General features: G+C 41.0%; 1 protein-coding gene across 4 annotated transcripts in view; it reads left to right on the top strand.

Moving 5' to 3' along the window:
* The window catches only part of CRIM1 (cysteine rich transmembrane BMP regulator 1), a 203,263-nt gene that overhangs the window by 117,441 nt on the left and 62,830 nt on the right, over nucleotides 1-22,992 (top strand). For 3 of the 4 annotated variants that reach the window (XM_021087639.1, XM_021087640.1, XM_021087637.1), the window contains 2 exons: nucleotides 4,524-4,706; nucleotides 7,556-7,753. In XM_021087639.1, the coding sequence (XP_020943298.1) occupies nucleotides 4,524-4,706; nucleotides 7,556-7,753 (381 nt within the window). The remainder of the gene's footprint in view (nucleotides 1-4,523; nucleotides 4,707-7,555; nucleotides 7,754-22,992) is intronic. The other variant, XM_021087638.1, reaches the window with a different exon arrangement.

Below are 22,992 nucleotides of genomic sequence, written 5' to 3'. Positions count from 1 at the left end.
CAGGATCGTTAGAAAAATGAAAATGTCCTTGTCCTTCATGGAGAACAGACTTGTGGTTGCCAAGGGGAGGGGGAGGTAGTGGGATGGACTGGGAGTTTGAGGTTAATAGATGCAAACTATTGCATTTAGAATAGACAATAAGGCCCTACTCTATAGCACAGGGACCTGGATCCAATTTTCTGGGGTAGACCCTGATGGAAAATTATATTTTAAAAAGAATGTATATATGTGTATGACTGAGTCACTTTGCTGTACAGCAGTAATTGTCACAACATTACAAATCAGCTATATTTTAATTTTAAAATTTTTAAAAAATTAAAAGAAAGTCATTGTCCTTAAGTACAAAACAAATGTAAATATACGCAAATTAAAATGCAGTGAAAGCCTCTTAGGTATTTCAGACTTGGAAGGTGACACATGGAGAAACGATGTTGAAACAAAGTGGCCCATGAATGTGTATCATTATCCAAGTTTTTCCCCCTTACTAAACAGGGTGCCTTTAGCTCGGAGAAATTTTTTTTAGCTTGGGAGTGCTTTTATTTTACCAGCTTTACAGAGACACATACCATGCAGTTCACCAAGTAAAGTTGCACAGGCCAGTGGTTTTTAATGTATTCGCAGTTGTGTGATCATTAGCACAGTCAGTCTTAGAACCCTTTCATCAGTCCCCCCAAAATTCTTGATTGTGGCTTTGATTTGTATTTCATTAACAGTCATTCCATCCAACCCCCACCCCAGAACCAGGCAACCACTCATCCACTTTCTATGTCTATAAATGTCCCTGTTGTGGGCATTTCATATGCATAGAATCATATACAATATGTGGTATATTACTCTTTGCTGCTTTTGCATAGCACAATGTTATCAAGGTTCACTCATGTCCGAGCATGTAATAGTACTTCATTGCTTTTTATGGCCAAGAAATATTTCATTACATGGATATACCACATTTTTAAAATTCATACATCAGTTGATAGATATTTAGCTTGTTTCCATTTTTTGGCAATTGTTAAAAACGTTGCTGTAAACATTTGTGTACAAAGTTTTTATGTGGGTATATGTTTTCTTTTCTCTTGGGTATATATCTAAGAATAGAATTGCTAGATCCTTTGTTAACTATGCTTAATATTTTAGGAAACTGCTAAACTCATTTCCAAAGCAGCTATACTTGGGAATTTCCGTTCTGGCTCAGCGGAAATGAACAGAACCAGTATCCATGAGGATGTGGGTTCAATCCCTGGCCTTGCTCAGTGGGTTAAGGTTCCGGTGTTGGCATGAGCTGTGGTATAGGTCGCAGATGCGGCTCAGATCTGGCATTGCTGTGCCTGTGGCATAGGCCAGCAGCTGCAGTTCCAATTCTATCCCTAGCCTGGGAACTTCCATGTGCAGCAGGTGCAGCCCAGAAAAGAAAAAAAAAAAAAAAGGCAGCTGCACTTTTACATTCTCACTGGCTATGTATGAGAGTTCCGATTTCTCCACATCCTCATCCACACTTGTTTTTCTCTATATCTTTTTCATTTTGTTCATCCTAGGGTATGATGTAGTGTCTCATTGTGGCTTTGGTTTGTATTTCCTTAACAAACAATGATGTTGAGTTTTTTTCATGTGCTTATTTGTCATTTGTATATCTTATTTGGAGAAATTTCTGTTCACATGTTTGCTCATCTTTCAGTTGGGTTTTTTTTTTTTTTTATTGTAGTTCTTTATATATTCTGGGTACAAGCCTTTTATCCAGATACATGATTTGCAAATACTGTTTCCCTGTGGGTTATCTTGTTCTTTCTTCGTGGAGTTCTTTGAGGCACAAAAGTAGATGAAATCTAGTTTAACTATTTTTTTCTTTTGTTGCTTGGTGTCATATCTAAGAAACCATTGCCTAGTCACTAAAGTCTCAAAGATTTATTCCTTTATCCTCCAAGAGCTCTTTAGTTGTAGGCATTTAGATCCCAGCTCTGTAATTTGCTTTGAGTTATTTTTTGTATCTGGTATGGTAGTGATCCATTCTTGTTCTTTTGCATTTGGATGTCCAGTTGCCCCAGCACTGTTTATTGAAAAGACCATTCTTTCCCTCAGTGAATTGTCCTGGCATCCTTTTTAAAAGTCCATAAATGTGAGAGTTTACTTCTGAATTCCCAGTCAGTTCCATTGAACTGTATATTTATCCTCATGCCAGTATTACATAGTCTTTATTACTGTAGCCTTGTAGTATGTCTTGTAATCAGAAAGTGGGAGTCCTCTAGCTTTGTTCTTTTCAAGATTATTTTGGCATTTCTGGGTTCCTTGCATTTCCACGAGTTTTGGGATTGGTTTGTCGGTTTTTACAAAAGACACAACTAGGACTGTGATAGCGATTCCAATGGATATATAGAACAATTTGGGGAATATTTTCCTCTCAACAGTATTACCTTTCAATCCATGAACACGGAATGTATTTTCATTTATTTAAGCATCGTTACTTTCTTTGAACAATGTTTTGTAGTTGTCAAAGGTCAAGTTTTTGGAGTTCCCTGGTGGCCTGGCCATTAAGGATTTGGTGTTGTCACTGCTGTGGCTCAGACTTGATCCCTGGCCCAGGAACTTTCACATGCCATGAGCACAGCCTAAAAAGGGGGGGGGCAGGAATCAAAGTACAAGTGTTATGCTTTGTTTATTGAATTCATTACTGGATATTTTATTCTTTTTGATGTGAGTGAAATTGTTTTCTTAGCTTCGTTTTCAGATTGTTCATTGCTAGTGTATAGATATGTCATCTGTTTGAGTTGCATTTGTATCCTAGGATCTTGGCAAACTTTTTGTTTTTATTTTTTTAAGTAGATCCTTTAGAATATTTTTATTTTTATTTTTTGTCTTTTTGCCATTTCTAGGGCCGCTCCCACGGCATATGGAGGTCCCCAGGCTAGGGGTTGAATCGGGGCTGTAGCCGCCAGCGTACGCCAGAGCCACAGCAATGCGGGATCCAAGCCACTTCTGCGACCTACACCACAGCTCATGGCAACACTGGATCCTTAATCCACTGAGCAAGGCCAGGGATCGAACCCGCACCCTCCTGGTTCCGAGTCAGATTCATTAACCACTGAGCCACGACGGGAACTTCCTAGAATGTTTTTAAATTCAAGATCATGTTGTCTGCAACTGGAGAGAGTTTTACTGCTTTCTTTCTAATCGGGGTGCTTTTTTGTATCTTTTCTTGCCTAATTGCTCTGACTAGAACCTCCTAAACAAGGTTGAATCGAAGTAGTAAGAGTGGACATCATTGTTTCATTCCTGATCTTCCCTTTAGGGAAGAGCATTCAGCCTTTCACTATTATGATGTTTGCTGTGGGTTTTTCATGGATGACATTCATCGAGTTGCTATTTAACAACTTCTGTTCCTAGATTATTGAGCATTTCTATCATGAAAAGTTGTTGGCTTCTATAATTTTTTCCTGTATCCAGATGATCCTGTGGTTTTTGTCCTTTATTCTATAGATATGCCACATTACATTAATTGATTTTTGCATATTAAACCACCCTTACATTCTTGGAATTAATCCTACTTTGTATATAATCTTTTTTATATGTTGCTGGGTTCCGTCTATTTTGTTTCGTTTTGTTTTTTTGAGGATTTTTATGCCTGTGTTTTTAAGAGATACTGATTTGTAGTTTTCATTTTCTTGCGCTATCTTTGGTGGGAGTTCTTTTAAGTCAACCAAAATTAGAGCTAAGGAGTAGATTTAGGAAGAATGTTTTAGAACAGAGAAAAAAATTTAAATCATTGGTATCATTATGAGAGTTAAAAGTGCAAGGCTTTGAGTCCTTAGCAGAACAGAGCCTTGACACATAGTGGAAAGAGTACAAGTTTTAGTTGAAGAGCTACTGGTTTTCCTTCTATCATTTGCTAAATGTGTGGCTTTGAGCAAATCACATGATGTTTCCTTACTTCTACCCTCAGGAGAAGTATATCTGCATGAGACCTTTGTTATTAGGATTATGTGAGGTTATGCATGTAGCAAGTGTTTTGTTAAAGGCTAAGCACTGGTAAAATTCTAGATTATTCAACAAGATGGAGAGAAAAAAGAACGTAGAAGAAAACACTGGAGGAACAGAAGAACATAACCTCCTAAAAGGCCTCAAAAAATTTTTCGAGGCAGAACAAAACGTAACGCGGAGGCAGGATCATTTACGCGAGGTAGAGGATGATTTAACAAAACAAAATCTCTTTCAGGCACATAGCAGAAATGTGAGTTTCATGGCACATGGTTGTTTTTACTAGGGGTAAAGGGAAGCTGGTATAGATTTTACAGGGGGGAATTTCAATTCCTTGGTATAATGAGGATAGTAATATGTTTGGTTTATTTTATTTTACTTTACTTTGCATTGCTTTATTGCTTCTGTTGTAAAAAATTATATGGCGTTTAGTAAATTTCCATCAAATTTGAACCTTCTGCTACCAGACAGAATTTTCTAGAGGCTGTTTGACAAACATAAAAGGACACCACTCAAAAATGACTTTGAATATGCCTTGTTTGTTCTGACTCCTTTAGAAACAAAGCCAGCCTGTGTGTTCAACAATGTGGAATACAGTGATGGAGATATGTTTCGAATGGACAACTGTCGGTTCTGTCGATGCCAAGGCGGTGTTTCCATCTGCTTCACTGCCCAGTGTGGTGAGCTGAACTGCGAGAGGTACTATGTGCCTGAAGGGGAGTGCTGCCCCGTGTGTGAAGGTAAGGAAAGGCGCTGGTTAAAGAGTAACAAGGATAGGTGTTCCTATTATGGCTTAGTGGGTTAAGAACCCAACATAGTGTCTGTGAGGATGCAGGTTCGATCCCTGGCCTGCCTCAGTGGGTTAAGGATCCAGTGTTGCCGCAGACTCTGATCCTGCATTGCCATGACTGTGGCTGTGGTGCAGGCCTGCAGCTGCAGCTACAAATCAACCCCTAGCCCCAGAACGTCCATATGCCACAGGTGTGGCCATAACAAGGAAAAAAAAAGATTAACAAGAATAGACATGGTTTAAAGTTTTACTATCAAAATTAACCTAATTCAGTCTCACTCCAAAATAGAGGAAGATTGAAGAAGTCCCCTTTCTTCTGTCATTGTGGTCTCCTTTTAGGACTTTGATAACACCGGGTGGAAATACTTCCCCCAGGGTAGTTAGACAGTGGTCACCTATTCCCACAGGTCAACATGAAATTTCCTGGAAGTGCTTTCTGTTCTTCCTCTGCAGTCCCAGCAGTTCCTCAGCAAATCCTGGGAACGTTCTTTTCACCCTGACATTAGAATTCCCACCCACCCTGCCCTCCTCAGGTTGCTCAGCAAGGACAGGACAGCCCTGGTCTCTGACAGCCTCAGCCAGTCTGCTCAGAGGGGAACTGAGCCTGCACCTTCCAATACTCATGCCCATCAGGGTGAGAGCAGGGCTCCCTGTCCTTTAAAATATGTGGTGGTCAGAGTGGGGTCATGGTATGGTGTGCTGGAGACACCAGACAGGTATCAGGGACGGCCTTGGGCAGAAGGCTCTCCAGGGCCAGCTTTCTTTTTCTCCCCCTTTCCCTTCTAAGAAATAATAACTCCATATTCCTCCAGTGGGCTTGATTCTCCTGTCTCTGATATTCAGAAATACTAAATACTTCAGAATGATAACAACATCTCATACTACAACCCACACATTTTAAGAATTAGGATAGTCAGAAAAGTAGTCACTTGTCTGTGTTTCCAGAAAAGCCAAGGAACAGTGAGTGCTTGGTCTAACTTTCTGCGCTCTTTCCCCAGGAAGAAGGTCGTGTGAGCATTCTTGTTCACAGGCCTTCAGCCTGGAGTCAGACATACCTGTCTCGTGTCTGCTGTCCACCCTGTCCTTACCTCCATGTGTGAGATGGGCAGGTGGAGTTCCTTACTGTATCCATGTCTTTTTCTATTTTCTAAAATCTGTTTCTTTTCAATATTTGAGCTTTATTTACCACATAATCCTGGAGATCTGAAATGGTTTAAGACAAATTACATTTGTAACATTGAACAAGCCCTCTCCCGTTAGAAATTCTTTTTGCAGAGTTCTCATTGTCACTCAGCGGGGTAAGGACTTGATGTTATCTCTGTGAGGATGCAGGTTGAATCCCTAGCCTCGCTCAGGGTTAAGGATCCGACTTTGCCACAAGCTGCAGCATAGGTCACAGATGCAACTCAGATCAGGTGTTGCCACTGCTGTGACGTAGGCCTCAGCTGCAGCTCCAATTCAGCCCCTTAGCCTGAATCCATATGCCACAGATGCAGCCATGAAAAGAAAAAAAAAATGCTTTTGCTAATGTGGGGGAAAAGTGGCTCACTTTTTAGATGTTGTCAGGAATTTAAGAAAATCGTCCAACTTTTAACCTTTCCAGTTGATTGGTTCCCGAGCTATGCACCGCCCCCCCAGCCCCCTGGTGGGTAATAGTCTCTGAAACTGTGTAGCAGGTGGTGGTGTAAAAACATAGATGTGAACCTCTGTGTAATAATCATAATGAGTTGTCTGGGCACAGATCCGGTTATGTCTCCCTTTTTGGAATTCAGATCCAGGCTCAATGTAAAAATGAAGTATGCAGTGTAGTATTTTTTTAAGAAGTTTTATAAAGTCTTATCTAATGCAAGTCTTCTTGGCTGCTTCCATCTCTGGCAGACTGCTTTCTGAAGCTGTGACTGCATGGCTTTCAGTTTTGGCCTTCTAACTCTCTTGTAACGTCCGACTACCTCTTTGAAACAAAGAGGACCAGACTCAAAACTGCCTGGACTTTGCTCCCAGCCCAGCAGCCCTTGCTTCTGGAGCCAGGTTTTATGTTTCTGAAAAAGAACATGAAGTGATTTATCTAGTTGCTTTCATTTATAAGGATGTTTGGGGATTTTTGTATTTATGGGCTTTCAGTAACCTCAGAAAACTTTTTTACAATAGCTTTGGCCACCTACATCCCACTCCACCTCAGTTGCTGCTTGACCGCTCAGCTTGGGGAGGAAAATAGCGAAGCTTCACAGCTTTCCCTCGAGGGTGCAGATGTGGCAGCCTTGTCATGAATAAGACCACCGTGGGGGCCTGCACATGCCTCACTGTTAACTCTTAGACCTCCAGGCACCCTGAGATAAACTTCAGTTAGTCCTGGAAGGAACAGGCTTACTCTGTGTTCGATGGGGGCATTATTCTTTCCATTCTGCAGAGGGTGAAATTGAGGTGTAACAAACATTTAAATTGACAACTCAGAAGGTGTTGTCAGAGCCTAAAATGGATCCGCTTTTTCTTATTGCCAACCCACAAATCCAGCCATGGTGTTTTTGCAACTTTATGGAATGCTAACACCTACACACCAGTTTTTATGCCGCAGATCCGCTGCCCTGTCTGCTGTGTCAGGATGGGTGGACATAAATTCAGTACGACAGCTGCTTTTGCATGTCCCCCTGGAGACACCTCATGCTGCCCTGAGCTTCTGCTGAGCACAGCTGGAAAAGAACTGCTGATGACGGGAACCTGGGAGAAAAATGTCTCTAGGCACAGGCAGAGATAAGATTTAGAATGCCCTCAGTCTTACTCTGAACTCACATTTTAATTTAGATCCCGTGTATCCTTTTAATAATCCCGCTGGCTGCTATGCCAATGGTCAGATCCGCGCCCACGGGGACCGGTGGCGGGAGGACGACTGCACGTTCTGCCAGTGCATCAACGGAGAGCCCCACTGCGTCGCCACGGCCTGTGGACAGAGCTGCATGAACCCTGTCAAGGTGCCTGGGGAGTGTTGCCCTGTGTGCGAAGGTAAACTGAGCAGATTCTAATGAGCCCCTGGCGAATATCTTGTGTTGGATGAGCTTCTACCAGTATGTGCTTGTGTGTTATTTCCTCAGGCACAGTGTCTGCTTCATGCCGTTACCAGTTGCAGATGAATGTGTTGTGCAGCCCAAACTAATCATTTGTGGGAAATGTTGCACATTTACAGTGAGAGGAGTGTGGTCTTTATTTTACCACTGCAGATATGCTTATCTGAATACTTTCAGAGCCAAAGAATATGTACATTTTTAACTCAGTTCCCTGCAAGCCTAATTAACAGCCAAAGGTCAACACAGTGAATAAAATTGAAATTAAGACCCATGACTCAAAGCTTAGCTTGTTCAACTTGAATGCTTCCATGGGCCTGAGTGTCCTGGCAGACAGAAGGAAAACCTGGAACCATCTAAGGCAATTTTCCCTGCCTCAACTCCTCACTGTGAGCATCCATTCTGCTTCTCATGTCACTGTGGCTGTGGCGTTGCAGTTCCTCTCAGGCTTTTACTTGGGTTTTGGTTGCCCGCCTTCACGACCCCTCCTCCTGTTTCATGGAGAGGAGCCTGAGATGACCTGGACTGGTCTTTCTGTCGCAACCCCTATGCCAGGTCATTTCCCCCATCCTGGGAAGATTCTTGCACATTTACTCAAGTCAGTGTTCATCCTTGGTCATGACTGTCAGTATAATCAAGAGATGGAATTTTTGTACTGATAGGTCCAATAGAAAGTATCCATCCTTAAGCAGCACCTTTGTGTAGTAAAATGCACTGATGTGGGTCGCAGATCAATCCACGTGGAAGGTGGATCCTTCTAGAGTTTTTTAAAAACAGCTGTTAAGTAACTGATGGGTCTTTTCAAAAACTCCGAGAAGTAGACTGGGTCTTCTGTCAGGTAGCCTTTTGCTTCTACCTAAATTTTAATCAACTCAGACTTCAGAGTTTGCCTGACCAGCTTCATTAACCTCTGAGGGGTTAGAATTTTTAAAGACCTTAAAAATCATAAAAATTTAAGCTAGAGGATTCTGGTTCTATTGACCTCACCAATTCCCTCACCATTACTGTACTCAGAATGCAGAGGCCACGCTCCAAAACTTTATAGCTTCCAGATGACCGATTTTGTGGAAATCAGCCACCTCTCTTGCAAGATACTCCTCCCATCCCCAAAAGGCAGCGTTGCTGGAGAAGGAGTCTGTGATAAGGTGTAGGATAGTGTGCGGTCGGCTTTCCAAGGAAGGACACCTTGCTGAAGCAGATAAAGATGTTGTCACTTCGAAATATTTAAGTATATGTATGTGCATGATGATGTAAGAAAAATTAAAAGCATAAATATGTAATCCAGTAAATGCTAATCCTTTACCTCCACGAGTCTTGAATCACAGTTTGAAAATAAGACTTAAAAAAAAAAAATTGTCGGAGTTCCCTTCTTGGCTCAGCAGAAATCAGTCTGACTAGCATCCTTGAGAACACTGGTTTGATCCCTGGCCTTGCTCAGTGGGTTAACCATCTGGCGTTGCTGTGAGCTGTGATGTAGGTCACAGGTGAGGCTAGGATGTGGCCTTGCTGTGGCTGTGGTATAGGTCGGCAGCTGTAGCTTTGATTTGACCCCTAGCCTGTGAATCTCCATATGCCATGGATGAGGCCATGAAAAGTCAAAAACAAATTGTTAAAAAATTGGGCCCATTTTCTAAAAGTCAAGAAGAGAAGGAAAATTCTTTTGCACTCATCTTTTGTCATCATTAGCATATCCATTATGGTGCGTAGAAGAGAAATATATGTGAAAAACGGATGTATTCTTATATCATACAGATATATAGATGTTAATTTGATCATGTGGAGTTTGATCTCTGGGTAAAGTTGTAACCTCATCTTCCACTGTTTGAGAAAAGAGTGACAGTTTGAATCAGCCATTAATTCCAAAAAATTGTATCAAGAATCTTCCGTAATCCAGATACCACATTGAACACAAAGATAAATAAGGGACAAGTCCTTGTTAAATCAAAGAAAGTATTTCGACTCTTCTGAATTAAACCAGGAGAAAAGGAATGTCTGTATTGAGGTGCCGTGGGAAAAATGCTTAATATTTGTACCTGATTTCCTTGAATTCCCGTGTTGACACTGTGCTAAAGGCCTTATTATCCCATTTTAGAGATGAAGAAATTAGAGTTTAGAGAGATTTAGGTAACTTCCTCCCAGGTTGGTTGCTGCCATGTGGCTGAGCTGGGATCCACTGCAGTCGGTCAGATTCAGCCGCATTTCTGTCTGCTTTCCCTGCTCCCAGATGCTGTCCCAGTTTTCTAGCTCCTTCCCACTCTGTCTTCATCTCTGGCTTTTGGCCCTGTGTTGGGAGACACAGGAGTCAGTGACCAGGGAGGAAATCACTTGCAGTCTGACAGTAACTCCAGGTGTCTTAATGTGCTCGCCCATCTGCCCTCTCCCTTGAATTCGAAGACCTCAGGGGAAGGATGTCCTTGAGATGCACCCCCAGGTTGTTTCTCAAGCCTCCTGTCCAGGTCCACTTCACCAGACTTGGCATCTTTATTCCACTGGCCTCAGTGCCTTCCTGTCTCTTCTGTGCTCTCACTGTTACTTCCCTTCCTCTGGCCCTTTCAGAAGATTCTACTATCTAGTTCTCAGAGAACTAATTTATCTTCTGTTTCTGTTTTTGTTTTTCATTCAGTTAAATAGTGAGTTTCATATAAGATTGTGTTTGCTCTCCAGTAACACTCTCATTTTAAGATGTGTTTAGAAGACTGAAGGATTCTTTTGGTATGGGATCAAAAAAACAGTGCCCAGCTTAGGATAATGATCGTAAAAGTTTATTATTATTTACTGCTAATAATAAACTTACAAGATAATGCATGGCAAATAAATCTTATTACTTGGTTTCAGGATCCAAGAAAGACTCTGGAGCTATTTGAAAGTATTTTTCTCAGCAGTTATTCAATAACATATTTAAATAGAATGTCAAGTGATTCTGGAAGAGCCAAAGGATCAGATGAAATAAGAAAAAAGAAGGTGGTGTTGTGTAATAAACAAAAAAATCACCCAGAATTATTTGGAGAAAAACAGAAACACTGGTATTAATGCAGTTTATAAACAATAAATTCCTCTGGGCACGATTGCATAACAAATTGTTGGCCCTCGCCCTTATTAGCTGCAGTGCCAAGGTGCATAGTCAGAGCCTGAAATTTGATGAAAGGACCCCCCACAAGGATTGTGGTTTTAGATTCTTCCTGAATAAATTACTACAGAACCAAATATGGTGTGTCGGGACCTGCAGGGAGGAAGAACCTTGTTGTGACTGCTGCTGTTATTAGAGATACATACCTTCCAAATGACAGCATCATGTGCTTGGTTGCTCCTAGAGGAATGGGGATGTGACCTGGGCCCTTAAAGACTGCGCTGTTACTTGACAGCTAACTTGATTCACAAGTACATAAGTGCTTTTTAAATTGGCACTTAAGTACTCTCCTGATTAAGTCCTAGCAAGGTATTGTCAACACCCAATTCAGGGATAAAGATAAGCCATCCCGGTCTGTAGGTTTGCAACTTTCTGTCTTCTTATGTTTTGTTCTGTTGGCTTATCTCTTTGTCTCCTCTTGTTCATCGGTAGCCTTATTTCTATTTTTCTGGCCCTTGTTAAAAAGCTGGAATGGAAATATATGGAATAGCTTATGTAGTTTACAGTTTGTGTCCATATGGAAGATATGTACTTATCTTTTTAAAAACTAAAAACAAAAAAGGGCAGCAGAGTTATCTTCCTCGGCATCTGGCACATTTTGCCTCATCGTATTTATAGCCCTTAAGGAGAGAAGCGATTGTTTCTTGTGCACTGACTGTGAGCCAGGCCTCAGGACTTTAAGAGCATCAGCTCATTGTGTCCTCACAACTTCCTTCTGGTGCAGGTACTCCCATCCCATGTGTGATCACAGAGCCCACAGTTCATAAGTCATGTAACTTGCCCAAGGTCCTACGGCTGGAAAGTGGCAGAGGTACTGACTCAGAGACTAAAGGGACTGCATCCTCTGTTGACCAGTAGCCTGAAAGAGGCTCTGTGCCCATGAACTAGGATTTTCCGTATGCTTTTGAATCCCTAAAACAGTACCTGTCATGTAAGTAGGTGCTCACAAATGATTGATGAATGAATGACGTGTGAGTGAGTGAATTGGGAAAGGCTGGAGTAGGAAAATCAAAACCTGTTGACATTTCCTTCTTAGCTGAGGAGGGCAGCAGACCCTGAGAGAGGGTTTCCCTAACTGTTAAAGGGGTCGCATGCTGGCCCTGGTAAGCTGAAGAAAGAATAACATTGGACAGCTTATATTTGAAAATGCGCGGTGAGAACAGAAAGCAGAGTGTTCTGTGCCGTTTGCTGGGCACACAGTGGGTCCACACGTCTACAGGATCAGTTAGCTTCAGATTGACTGCTCACCCTCTTCATGAGCACTCAGCTCTCCACTCCTTCCCAGGGGCAGCCTTCTAAGACTGGTTTGTAAACTCTGCTTGATTTTCCCTCAGTTCAGCCTCTGAAGTCCAGAATCACAGAGGTCAAGTGGGCCTTCTCCAGACCATCCAAGGCTAATGCTCACTGCCACTTTTAAGACCTGCTTTGAGAGTATATAGGTGCCACTACCTGGTTTTTAGCTAGATTTTTTTTAATATCACAATTAGGGACTGAGAATAATCTACGAGTTTATTTTCCAGTAATGCCAGGCATAAATGCTATCTAGGTTGATTCCTAATGTCAGAGAGACCCTAAGGACAGAGCGCCATTTTCTGTTTTTAAATATCTCTTTGTTTTATAATTAAAGGTAAAATGAGGTGCGGGGGAGGGATTTTTTGGCTGCAGGATGTAATGACACAACTGTGATGACACAGCGAGAAAAATGCAGGCTTTGTGGGCAAGTGTGAGGCCAGCTCGGCTGTGACACCCAGTGCAGAAGACAAGTCCACCATCCCTGATCACACTTGATGTCAAATCTGATCTGCTCTCTCATCTCGGGCCATGGCTGGACCCTGCTCAGGTGGACCTGAGTATTCTTTAGGCCAGTGTGTGCAGTCTCTCCAGCTGGGAGGATTGATGGTTTCAATGACCTTGGGGATGTCAGAGCCAACACCAGGAGTATCATTTTTCAAGAACTGGGAACAACATAGGTAATATTTTACAAGGTAGCATTCAGTATCAGGAGTTGAGTTTGCTAGTAAACAAATTCCGTACTTATGGTTGGGCAAATGGGTACTTTGCTTTATACTCTTTCTGTTTCTCTGAAACAAAAGCAAAATCCACTTCCCATTTCACACAGGAAATCACAGCCTTATTTGTAGATCATTACAGCTAAATACCAGGTATATTATTCTATCTACTTCAGTATTTTATTTTTAAATTTTTTTAGTTAAAATATAGTTGATTTACAATGTTGTGCTAATTTCTGTTCCTCAGCACAGTGGCCCAGTTGTACGTATGCATACATTCTTTTTTAACGTTCTCTACTTTAGTATTTTAAAGATTTTTCCATAATACAAACTTTGAGTGTTACCTACAGAGTTATTATCTGAAACTGAGCTGAGTTTCAGGCAGGCCTTATCATTCTGCTAACCTGGACTTAACCAGCTCTTGAAGTGAGAGAGTAAGAGATTGATTCGCTGCCTCTGGATCCTTAATAATTCTCTGGACCTTTGATGGAATGGGATTAAAGCAAACCATCAACTCTCTTTCTTCCTGCCACCTGGCTTTCTTGGATCCCTTACTTGGGGACTCCTGTCCCTGCTTGGGACAGTGTTGAAGAGAGGGTATTAGGCACATCTCGACCTCTGTGGATTTAGTAAGCCCCTTCAGCCTCAGCGCATTCACTAGATTGTGTGCTGTGGTCCTCTGAGGGCCTAGAGGTCTTTGAGCTGCCGAGGAGACTGTCCTTCTTCTTGTTCAGTACTCATGTTCTGGGAGCGCTCTGTTCTTCCCTGAAAATTCTGATGGTAGAGTTTGAATCCAGCTACCCTTCAAATGAGATTTCTACTGGGCTGCCGGAAAAGTCTGTACCAGGCACATATCTGGGTGGGAATTCCTTGAAATAAGAAAAATATGTTTCTAGCCCTGCCCATAATACTTCCTCACCAAACAGTATCTCAAATGATTAAGCTACTGCTTCTGTGGCAAGGAATCAAACATAGTTTGGCTGACCCAAGAGGCAGTGAAGTCAAAGATGCCACAGGGTCACATGATATTAGTGTTCTGGTACTTAAAAGGGATCAAAACTCAGTTTATGGGTGGTATTGCTTCAGTGCCATATACTATGCTATAATTAGTAGGCCAAGAATAATAAAATATTCATAATAGTTCAAAGACTGTTAGGCATGTTGTTTCATCCTTTAACTCTAAGTGTCCTGGAAACTAGTTCCATAAATGGAAATTAAAATATAGCCCAGTGTGGTTTTTTTCCTTGCTTGTCCAAATAAGGTCATATATGAGGTAACAAACGCATAGCCATGATCATGTGTCAGCCTGGGTAGGCCTTTAACCTAAGCATCTGAAATTGTTCATGAATGAATATCAGTATTTTTTATTTTCTCTGGGAATGTAAAGTATCTCTAGGTATTTCAAACATTAGAATGTTATAGTCCAGAGCTGATTCTGAAACACGCAATTAGAGAAACCTCTGCCTCTGATTTTCCAGCATTCAGCAAGCAGTTCTGGCTGTTAAGCAGTTCCCTGTTGAAGTAGCCTGCAAGGGGCAGGTTCCTCTTTATTTCCTCTGCTGTCCACTTCCCACACCTAAAAGGGCATTATTGCCAGGAGTCTCATAATTTTCCTACAAAGATAATAATCGAATCTAATACTTCAGACTTGGGCCTGCTAATTTTCATCTAATCAACAGAGGCAGGAAAACATAGTCTGGAATGCCAACTATGTGAATGAAAAATATTTAGTCATTCTTGAAATGATAGGAATGTTTTTCCAACAAGCTTAAATAAACACAATCCCTACTGAGACTGTGTTAGACTTTTTTGGATAAGAGACAACTCTTAGGCAACCAAACAGAAGTTAATGAAGGTTATTAAGAGGTATGCCCTTCGGAAAAGGCTTGTGGATGTTAAAAAGAAGGTTTCCATTTTCTTTATGGTACAACCATTGATCAGAAGCAGCAGAACTGATTTCCTTTTAGCTTTTGTCAATTTAATAGAATTTAACATTTTAACTGGTAATCACATTGTTTACCTTTCAAGGTATGTCCTGCTTTGCTAGCCGTGGCTTATTAGGCCATCTTAGTTTAAAATCCTCACCTGCATCTCCTTCCACTAATTGCCTCAATTCTAAGGAATGAATTGGTCTCAACAGACATGTATTTAAAGCACCTGACAGTACTTTTTATGTAAAGCTTTTCTATTTGTTCCCACCAAAACAAGGTTCAACTATAAAGTAATAAAATTATTTTAAACAATAAGAAATTAATTGTAACCGTACCAGGATGTACACATCCAAGTGGCATGCTTTTCCTTTCAAAATAGATGAAAAAAAAACTGTACAGCTATTGCAGGAATACAGCCATCCAGAATATTTTTGGTACTTCTCTGCTGAAACTGAGGTTAGCAAATCCTTTTGAATATCCTTAGCTTTGTAAACCCCTGACTTTAAAGGTTTATTAGACTCTAGGAAACAGTCAGAGTCATTCAAATCTAAGTCTGGTGGAAAGGCTGGGTGATCTAGCTGCATAAAACTATTCAGAGGAAGCAAAAAGTGACAGTAAAATAAAGACACTCTGTCTTCTCTGACATAGTAATTTCCTCTGAAAGCAACTCTGAAGAGAAGTTTCAAATAAAATTTTAACATGAACATCATTTTAGCACAGGCATATAGCCCCCACAAGTGAGTGCTTTTAGCAATAACACTTATTTGTAAGTATAACTCCTGGTGTGTTTATTAGGAAAAAAAAATCAATTTACTTACCATATAGTATTTGTATGACTTTGAGGAGCTAGAAGCATAACTTTAAATGGTCATCTGTTATATTACAACTTTTCATGGAATTGCTGGTGTTCCAGTCAAACTTATTTTCAAATAAATTAGACTAAAATAATCTCCCTGTAGAACTAATTCTTTTAAAAGAGGTGGTGGAGTTCCCGTCGTGGCGCAGTGGTTAACGAATCCGACTAGGAACCATGAGGTTGCGGGTTTGGTCCCTGCCCTTGCTCAGTGGGTTAACGATCCGGCGTTGCCATGAGCTGTGGTGTAGGTTGCAGACGCGGCTCGGATCCCTCGTTGCTGTGGCTCTGGCATAGGCCGGCAGCTACAGCTCTGATTAGACCCCTAGCCTGGAAACCTCCATATGCCGCGGAAGCGGCCCAAGAAATGGCAAAAAAAGACCAAAAAAAAAAAAAATATATATATATATATAGAGAGAGAGAGAGAGGTGGTGATTCCAATATAGTTTATTTCTTTTCTTTTTTTATTTTTAAATATTTTTTATTTTTTCCAGTGTAGTTGGTTTACAGTGTTCTGTCAATTTTCTACTGTACAGCAAAGTGACCCAGTCACACATACATATATACATTCTTTTTCTCACATTATCCTCTTTCATGCTCCATCATAAGTGACTAGATATAGGTCTCAGTGCTACAGAGCAGGATCTCATTGCTTATCCATTCCAAGGCAATAGTTTGCATCCATTAACCCCAGATTCCCACTCCATGTCTTTCCCTTCCCCTTCCCTTCACCCTTCCCCTTGGCAACCACAAGTCTGTTCTCCAAGTCCATGAGTTTCTTTTCTGTGGAAAGATTCATTTGTGCCGTATATTAGAGTCCAGATATAAGTGATATCATATGGTATTTGTCATTCTCTTTCAGACTTACCTCACTTAGTATGAGAGTCTCTAGTTCCATCCATGTTGCTATAAATGGCATTATTTTGTTCTTTTTTATGGCTGAGTAGTATTCCATTGTATATATATACACCACATCATCCTAATGCAGTCATCTTTTGATGGACATTTAGGTTGTTTCTATGTCTTGGCTATTGTGAATAGTGCTGCAGTGATCATATGGGTGCATGTGTCTTTTTCAAGGAAAATTTTGTCCAGATATATGCCCAAGAATGGGATTGCTGGGTCATATGGTAGTTCTATGTTAAGTTTTCTGAGGTACCGCCATAGTGTTTTCCAAAGAGGTTGTACCAATTTACATTCCCACCAACAGTGTAGGAGGGTTCCCTTTTCTCCACACCTTCTCCATCATTTGTTATTTGTGGACTTAATAATGATGGCCATTCTGACTGGTGTGAGGTGGTATCTCATAGTAGTTTTGATTTGCATTTCTCTAATAATCAGTGATGTTGAGCATTTTTTCATGTGCTTGTTGGCCAACTGTATATCTTCTTTGGAGAAATATTTATTCAGGCATATTTTGCCCATTTTTCCGTTGGGTTGTTGGTTTTTTTGCTGTTGAGTTGTATAAGTTGTTTGTATAATATAGAGATTAAGCCCTTGTCAGTTGCATCATTTGAAACTATTGTCTCCTATTCTGTAAGTTGTCTTTTTTTTTTTTAAGGTTTCCTTTGCAGTGCAAAAGCTTGTCATAATAATTTACTTCTAATATTTTAGTTCTCAAACTCTCCTGATTGTATCATTTTAAACAGTCTCATTGTATAGTCTTAAGTTGAAATGAACAAAATGATTCACATTGCATAACCCATGAGGGTTAGTATTAGACATGATGAGCAACCCAGAAAACTTTCTGGAGGCCCTGTTGAAGTATTTTCTGTGCTGTCTCTCAGATTGCTGTAAAATAAGAGGGCAGACTGAAGGGATGAAAATGTCCACTAATGACTATCTCTTGTCACTGATGGATCTCCTGTCACAGGTGGCTGCTGAGATGACAGGGAGCTGGATCATACCCACCTGTCAGCCCCTGCATTTGAGACTCCCAGAATACTCACTATCCATCTTCATGCAGATTGGGAAATCTGTTATCAAGTTCTTGGCAGTGCCAGATCTTGGGTCAAGGGTTATACCCTCTGTTTGAACTAAATTTGATAGGGGACAAGCAATAATGAACGTTTAGTACTTTTTGAAATTTAGCAGAAACACGAGAGGATGGTGATGTGTTGCGTTTCGTACAGTTTTCAATTTGAGTTGAATTAGTGGTTTGACCAAATTTTCCCTTTCCATGTATGTCTGCGGAATACCTGTTTACACATCAAATGAATTTTACCTTCATCTCTCTGAGATTAGCTAGATATATCACATTTGTTTGAAACAGAGCCCACTTGAGGGATCCAGACCCATTGGGCAGCACAGAATGTAATACTCACTGTCATTCGAAAATAAGATTTGGTTCAAATCTCTAGCTCTTATTTTGCAGCCTGATAAAACAAGGCTAAAAATCCCCAAAAGCATTTTAAGACAAGAAGTGCTTGGTCCCTGAGGACCCTCAGAGTTAGGTAGTGCTCTGGGTTTGATTTTTTGCCTTGGCTGCTGGAGCAAACTAAAGAGTTGGGTCGGTAAGCTTCCTCCTCGACCAAGCATGCATGCTGTGTGCTGACCTTATCCCTTTCTACTTAAAAGTTATGTTGGTCCTCATTCTCTCACTTTAAAAACATACATGTGTCTGATATGATTTGAGATTACCTTGGATCTGCCTTGGAATCCAGCGAAATACATTTAATGCTTGTGTGTATATTTGGTGCCCACCATTTGCCTACGCCCCTGCCTTGTACCATGGTCCTGCCACCCTTTGTTTGGGCAGCTGTAGGAAGAGGTGATGGTGTTCTTTTTCACCTTAACTGGTACGCTCTTGCCCTGCAAATCAGCTCACATTTTGAAGCAATTCCAGGAGTGTCTGTTTTGTTAGGGAAGCTAAAAAAATGTACAGAGATAATAAACTGTCTTTTTGGGCTGGCCTCAGGTCTTGCATATTGAGAGAGGGCAGCAAGCTTAGTTAGATCTTTTCAAAACCGTGGCTCTCTCATGCTTTCTGGGAACTACATTTAAAAAAGATTCATGGAGATTTCATGCCAGATGAAGTCAAGAGGAGTGCTCGACAGTCCTGTGACGGATGCACTGAGAACATTATTATTTGAAACACGACCGATATTATTGTCAAGAAGGAACTATCTCTTATTATTGACATAGTTTCATATCACTGACTTACTGAAACGAAGATTTTCTGGTCAAAGACATCTTTCAGAAATGGGTCTTTTGCATCCTCTTTCAATTTGAGAATGACAGAAGTGCTGGCAAAGCTACCAAATCAGTGAAAATGGTACTGTGATGATTTGCCCTCATCTCCCAAAGATTCAGCAAGGCCCCTATCATGAGGGAGGAAGCACAGGGCCAGCCAAGCACACAGAAGCATTGTTTCAGCTCACACCGGATAAACTGATTACTAAGAGATTTCTCTTCTCTTGGAGACACCGTGGACATGGTCAAAATGCGAAACAATGGTAATCAGACTGCCACTCAGCAAATGTGAAAGGCACCAGTGGCCGGTCACTAACACGCTCCAAAGCTTACCAGACCATGTGAAAGGACCTCATGGACCCACCCACATCCCAGATGCTTTTCATGTTATCAGTGGAGATAGAAATGATGCTTAAGTTACAATGGATGGAGTTCAGAATGCCAAGCCAGTTGTCAGACCATTTATCAGCTGCAAAAAGGGCTCATTATTCATTTTATTGAGCCATCGTCTGAGACCAGTTCTAGCTCTGAGCAGGCGGGATAATTATTTCAACAATAATTGTAGCAACAAGCAATATTCATGTAACCCCTAGAGTTTTTGAAAGAGCCCCCTCATTACAGCCTTATTTGAGTCTTAACGATGATCTTGCGAGGTAGGAATGTTGGGAATTCCCACTTTATAGAAGCCCAGAGAGGTTCTGGCATCAACATGTAAGGTAATGAGAGAACAAAGACTCAAGCTGAGTCTTCTGACGCCACATCCACGTCCTTGGCGTTGCCTCTCCCTAGGCCCCTGTCGTGGGAAGGGAGAGGGTGAGGAAAATAAGTGACCATGGGAGTACTTGAACATCACCGCTCAGATTCAAACAAAGCCTTTCTGGCTCCTGGCTCCGTTCTCATTGCTGAGACCCAGTTACTGTTATTTTCACCTCTTGTGACCTGGCCTTTGATCCAGGTTCTTTGCCTGAAGCTCTGCCTGGAATTTTGACCTTGCTGTTTGACCTCCTGGAAAGCCTGCTTCCCCTTGACCGTTCCTGCCTCACTTAATGTGGAACTGGCTCCACCCAGAGCCCTGAGCCGTCTTCCCGGATGTCTCTGTCCTCACATTTGCCTCGTGTGCAGTCTCATTCACACCCAGCCAGGCGGCAGGCCCTGGCCAGTGGTACTCAAGTCTCCACTGAGAAAAATAAATGGGCTTCTCCGCCCCCTCAGCGTTCCCGACCCCAAGATTCCATTGTTAGCATCTGTACCTTCTGCTCCAAACGCTTCCCATGTCTCCCTCTGATGCTGGCTGGCTGCTGAGTCAGGAGGCAGATTTGATGGGCATTCAGCACAAGTATCCACCCTTCATCCAGTGCAGGATGCTTTGCTTGGTTGAGTGAATGCCAACTATTTTAATAACACTTTATTCATTTGGCACCATCAAGGAATGAGGTCATCACAGAAGCAAACTCCCCAGACAGTTGAAATTTGGGGTGTCAGACTTTATGTTAGGAATTTGAAGGGAGGCCTTCTACAGTGCCCTGTGTCTTTTTACGCTATTTTAGGCCAAAGGTACAGATCATCATTCAACCCATTTTGTGGGCAACTGTCTTGTTCTGGACTATTTGGGTTTGGGAATTTGCACTTGGTCTCCACTGTTATTAGTGTGTTGGGATCACAGCAGCCTTGTGATCCAGCTTGCTACTTCAATGGAACTGTTTACTGAGTACCTACCATGTGCAGGGATCTGCCATGAGGAGGATCCTACAGAACTTAACTGGCCAATCCTCCAAAAGTTAGGAAACTAGAGAGTCAGCCTGTTAGGGACAGTGTTGAGTGGGACTCTTTTTTCTCTAAACATGTGTCCTAACTTTGAGTTCTCAGATGTCTCTTGCACTCTTTGTTCATTGACTAAGCACCTGCAGTAGGCCAAGTACTGTGCCAGATGCCAAAGTTGTAGATAATGCATAAACTGTTGCCCCTAATGTGAAAATTATTCCCTGATCCTCGGCCATTTCCCAAAGGATCAGGTTGAGATATCAGAATTCTGATCACCTGACCCCACCACCCAGCCTGAATATTGCTAGTAAATGCACATACACACATGTCCTTACAAATATGGCCCATTTTTTCCAGTTAAAGGTTACCAAGATATATTCTTCATAAAAATTAACAATAAAAATAATATAAAGATAAAATGTAAGACAAGTATGAAAGGTCCAGATTATTCTTGGAATCCAGTCATTTTGTAAGCCCTCTCAAGCTGAATTCCTGGAAAAAGATACCCCTTCTCTGTTAAAATTTTTTTTAATTTTTCTTTTGTGGTCTTTTAATAATCACATAATCACAGTACTGTCTTTTCCTATTAAATATGAGATTGGTAAAGGAAGAAAAATATGACCAACAGCCAAGATTCCTTGGAAAAAGCATACAAGGTTAATAAATAGGTCTAAAGTAAACATATAGTTGCTTCTCTATCTGCCCATAAAATAATACAAGTCTTGGGAACACTTTCACCCCATTCATTTTAAAATAAAGAACTGCTCTGAGATAAGTACTTTAGAAATTACAAAGACGTAGGTGTTGTTATGAGAAATATATACAAAGGAAAAAAAGGATAACTAAATGTGTAATGACTGAAAGAATTTGAAAACTCCACTGTAAGAAAGTTTTTTCCATGATTCAATGAGACTTTCTTAAATACACATTCATACTCCATGGAAATTCCCACTTCCAGATTTGGGGATTTTTTTTCTTATTTTCTACATTAATATAGTTTTCCCTCTAGCTGCATTTGGGAACATTTCATCTTTAGCTCTTCCCAGGCTGCAGTTATGTTAACAATTTGCTGATTTATTTGAATGGTTTTCTGACTAGTTATGGTCATATTTGAAAATCAACTTTGGTAACAGAATGACCCATGAAGACACAGTAAAACAGATAAGCCATCTCCTTTGGTTCTATCTTGGCCAACTTTATCTCCAGTTTTATGGCCCTGAACAGGCTACCGGTAATTGGTGGGCTGTAGGAGGCCTGATATATTTAGCCACTTAAACCAAGTGAGGCTTTGGAGTTTTGCCAGTTATTAGATATTCACATGGCATAAAGTCCAGCCTCACCCTCAGCCCTCTCCCAAAAAAAAAAAAAAAAAAAACTTAAGGAAGAGAATGCCTGGATTAGGTCTGGAAAGACAATATAATTATTCATCTTTGTCTCTCACAATCAAATAAGAAGGCTTGTGATTTTACACAGAAGAGCTACATGAAATATGCAAACCATTAATAAATCCCCAAAGGAGAAGTAGTAAGAGACAGATAGGAATTAGCTTCATTTATCTTATTACTTCTACTTGAAAAGTTTTTAACTTATAAAAGAAATATAAGGATTTATCTGCCATAAAAAAAAACTACTTTTTCTAGAAATTTGCCTATAGTGATGCTTTTCCAGGAAAGCTTTTCTTGGTATGGGTCTGTGTGTGCATACATGCACTTGTATGGATTCACAGAAATCGAAGGTGCTGATAGACAGCTGCACCCCACAGCCAGCCCCTCCAGACCTGCCACTCACCCAGAGCACAGCACAGGGAGGCAGCAGCCCTCCTAGACACAACTGAGATCTGGAACCAGAGCTAATTATTACCCTCCTCACAGAGTCAAGTGCCGCAGACAGGCCTGAGCACAGTGGCTCTGTATGCCTTCCACAAGTGTGCTTATCCAGAGTCACCCACCCATACTTAAGAGCTACTAATTGACTGTCAGCTTTCCCAGGGTTGCTAACAGAAAGAGTGCTTCACACATTTCTCAATGGGGATAATTAGTATTATTTGTAAGATAAATAGCTCATAGTAATCAAGTCATGAGAAGAACCTTGTATGCATTCATTCAAAACCAGGGGTTCAGTGGAGTAATACAGTTTAGACATTAAGTTATAAGATCCAGTAACATTTGCATTTAAGCTGTATCTCTCAGAACTATAAAAATCAGTGATTATATGCCTTGTTTCAGAAGCAAATTACCATTAATATTACACGTTTTTAAGTAACTGCTAGTCAAAATGAATTCTTTTTTTTTTTTTCTGTTCTTGCCC

This window comes from Sus scrofa, chromosome 3 (genome assembly GCF_000003025.6).
Source record: "Sus scrofa isolate TJ Tabasco breed Duroc chromosome 3, Sscrofa11.1, whole genome shotgun sequence".
NCBI classification, from domain to species: domain Eukaryota; kingdom Metazoa; phylum Chordata; class Mammalia; order Artiodactyla; family Suidae; genus Sus; species Sus scrofa.
The sequence above is the reverse complement of the archived record's forward strand: the minus strand, read 5'-3'. Positions and strand labels throughout refer to the sequence as shown.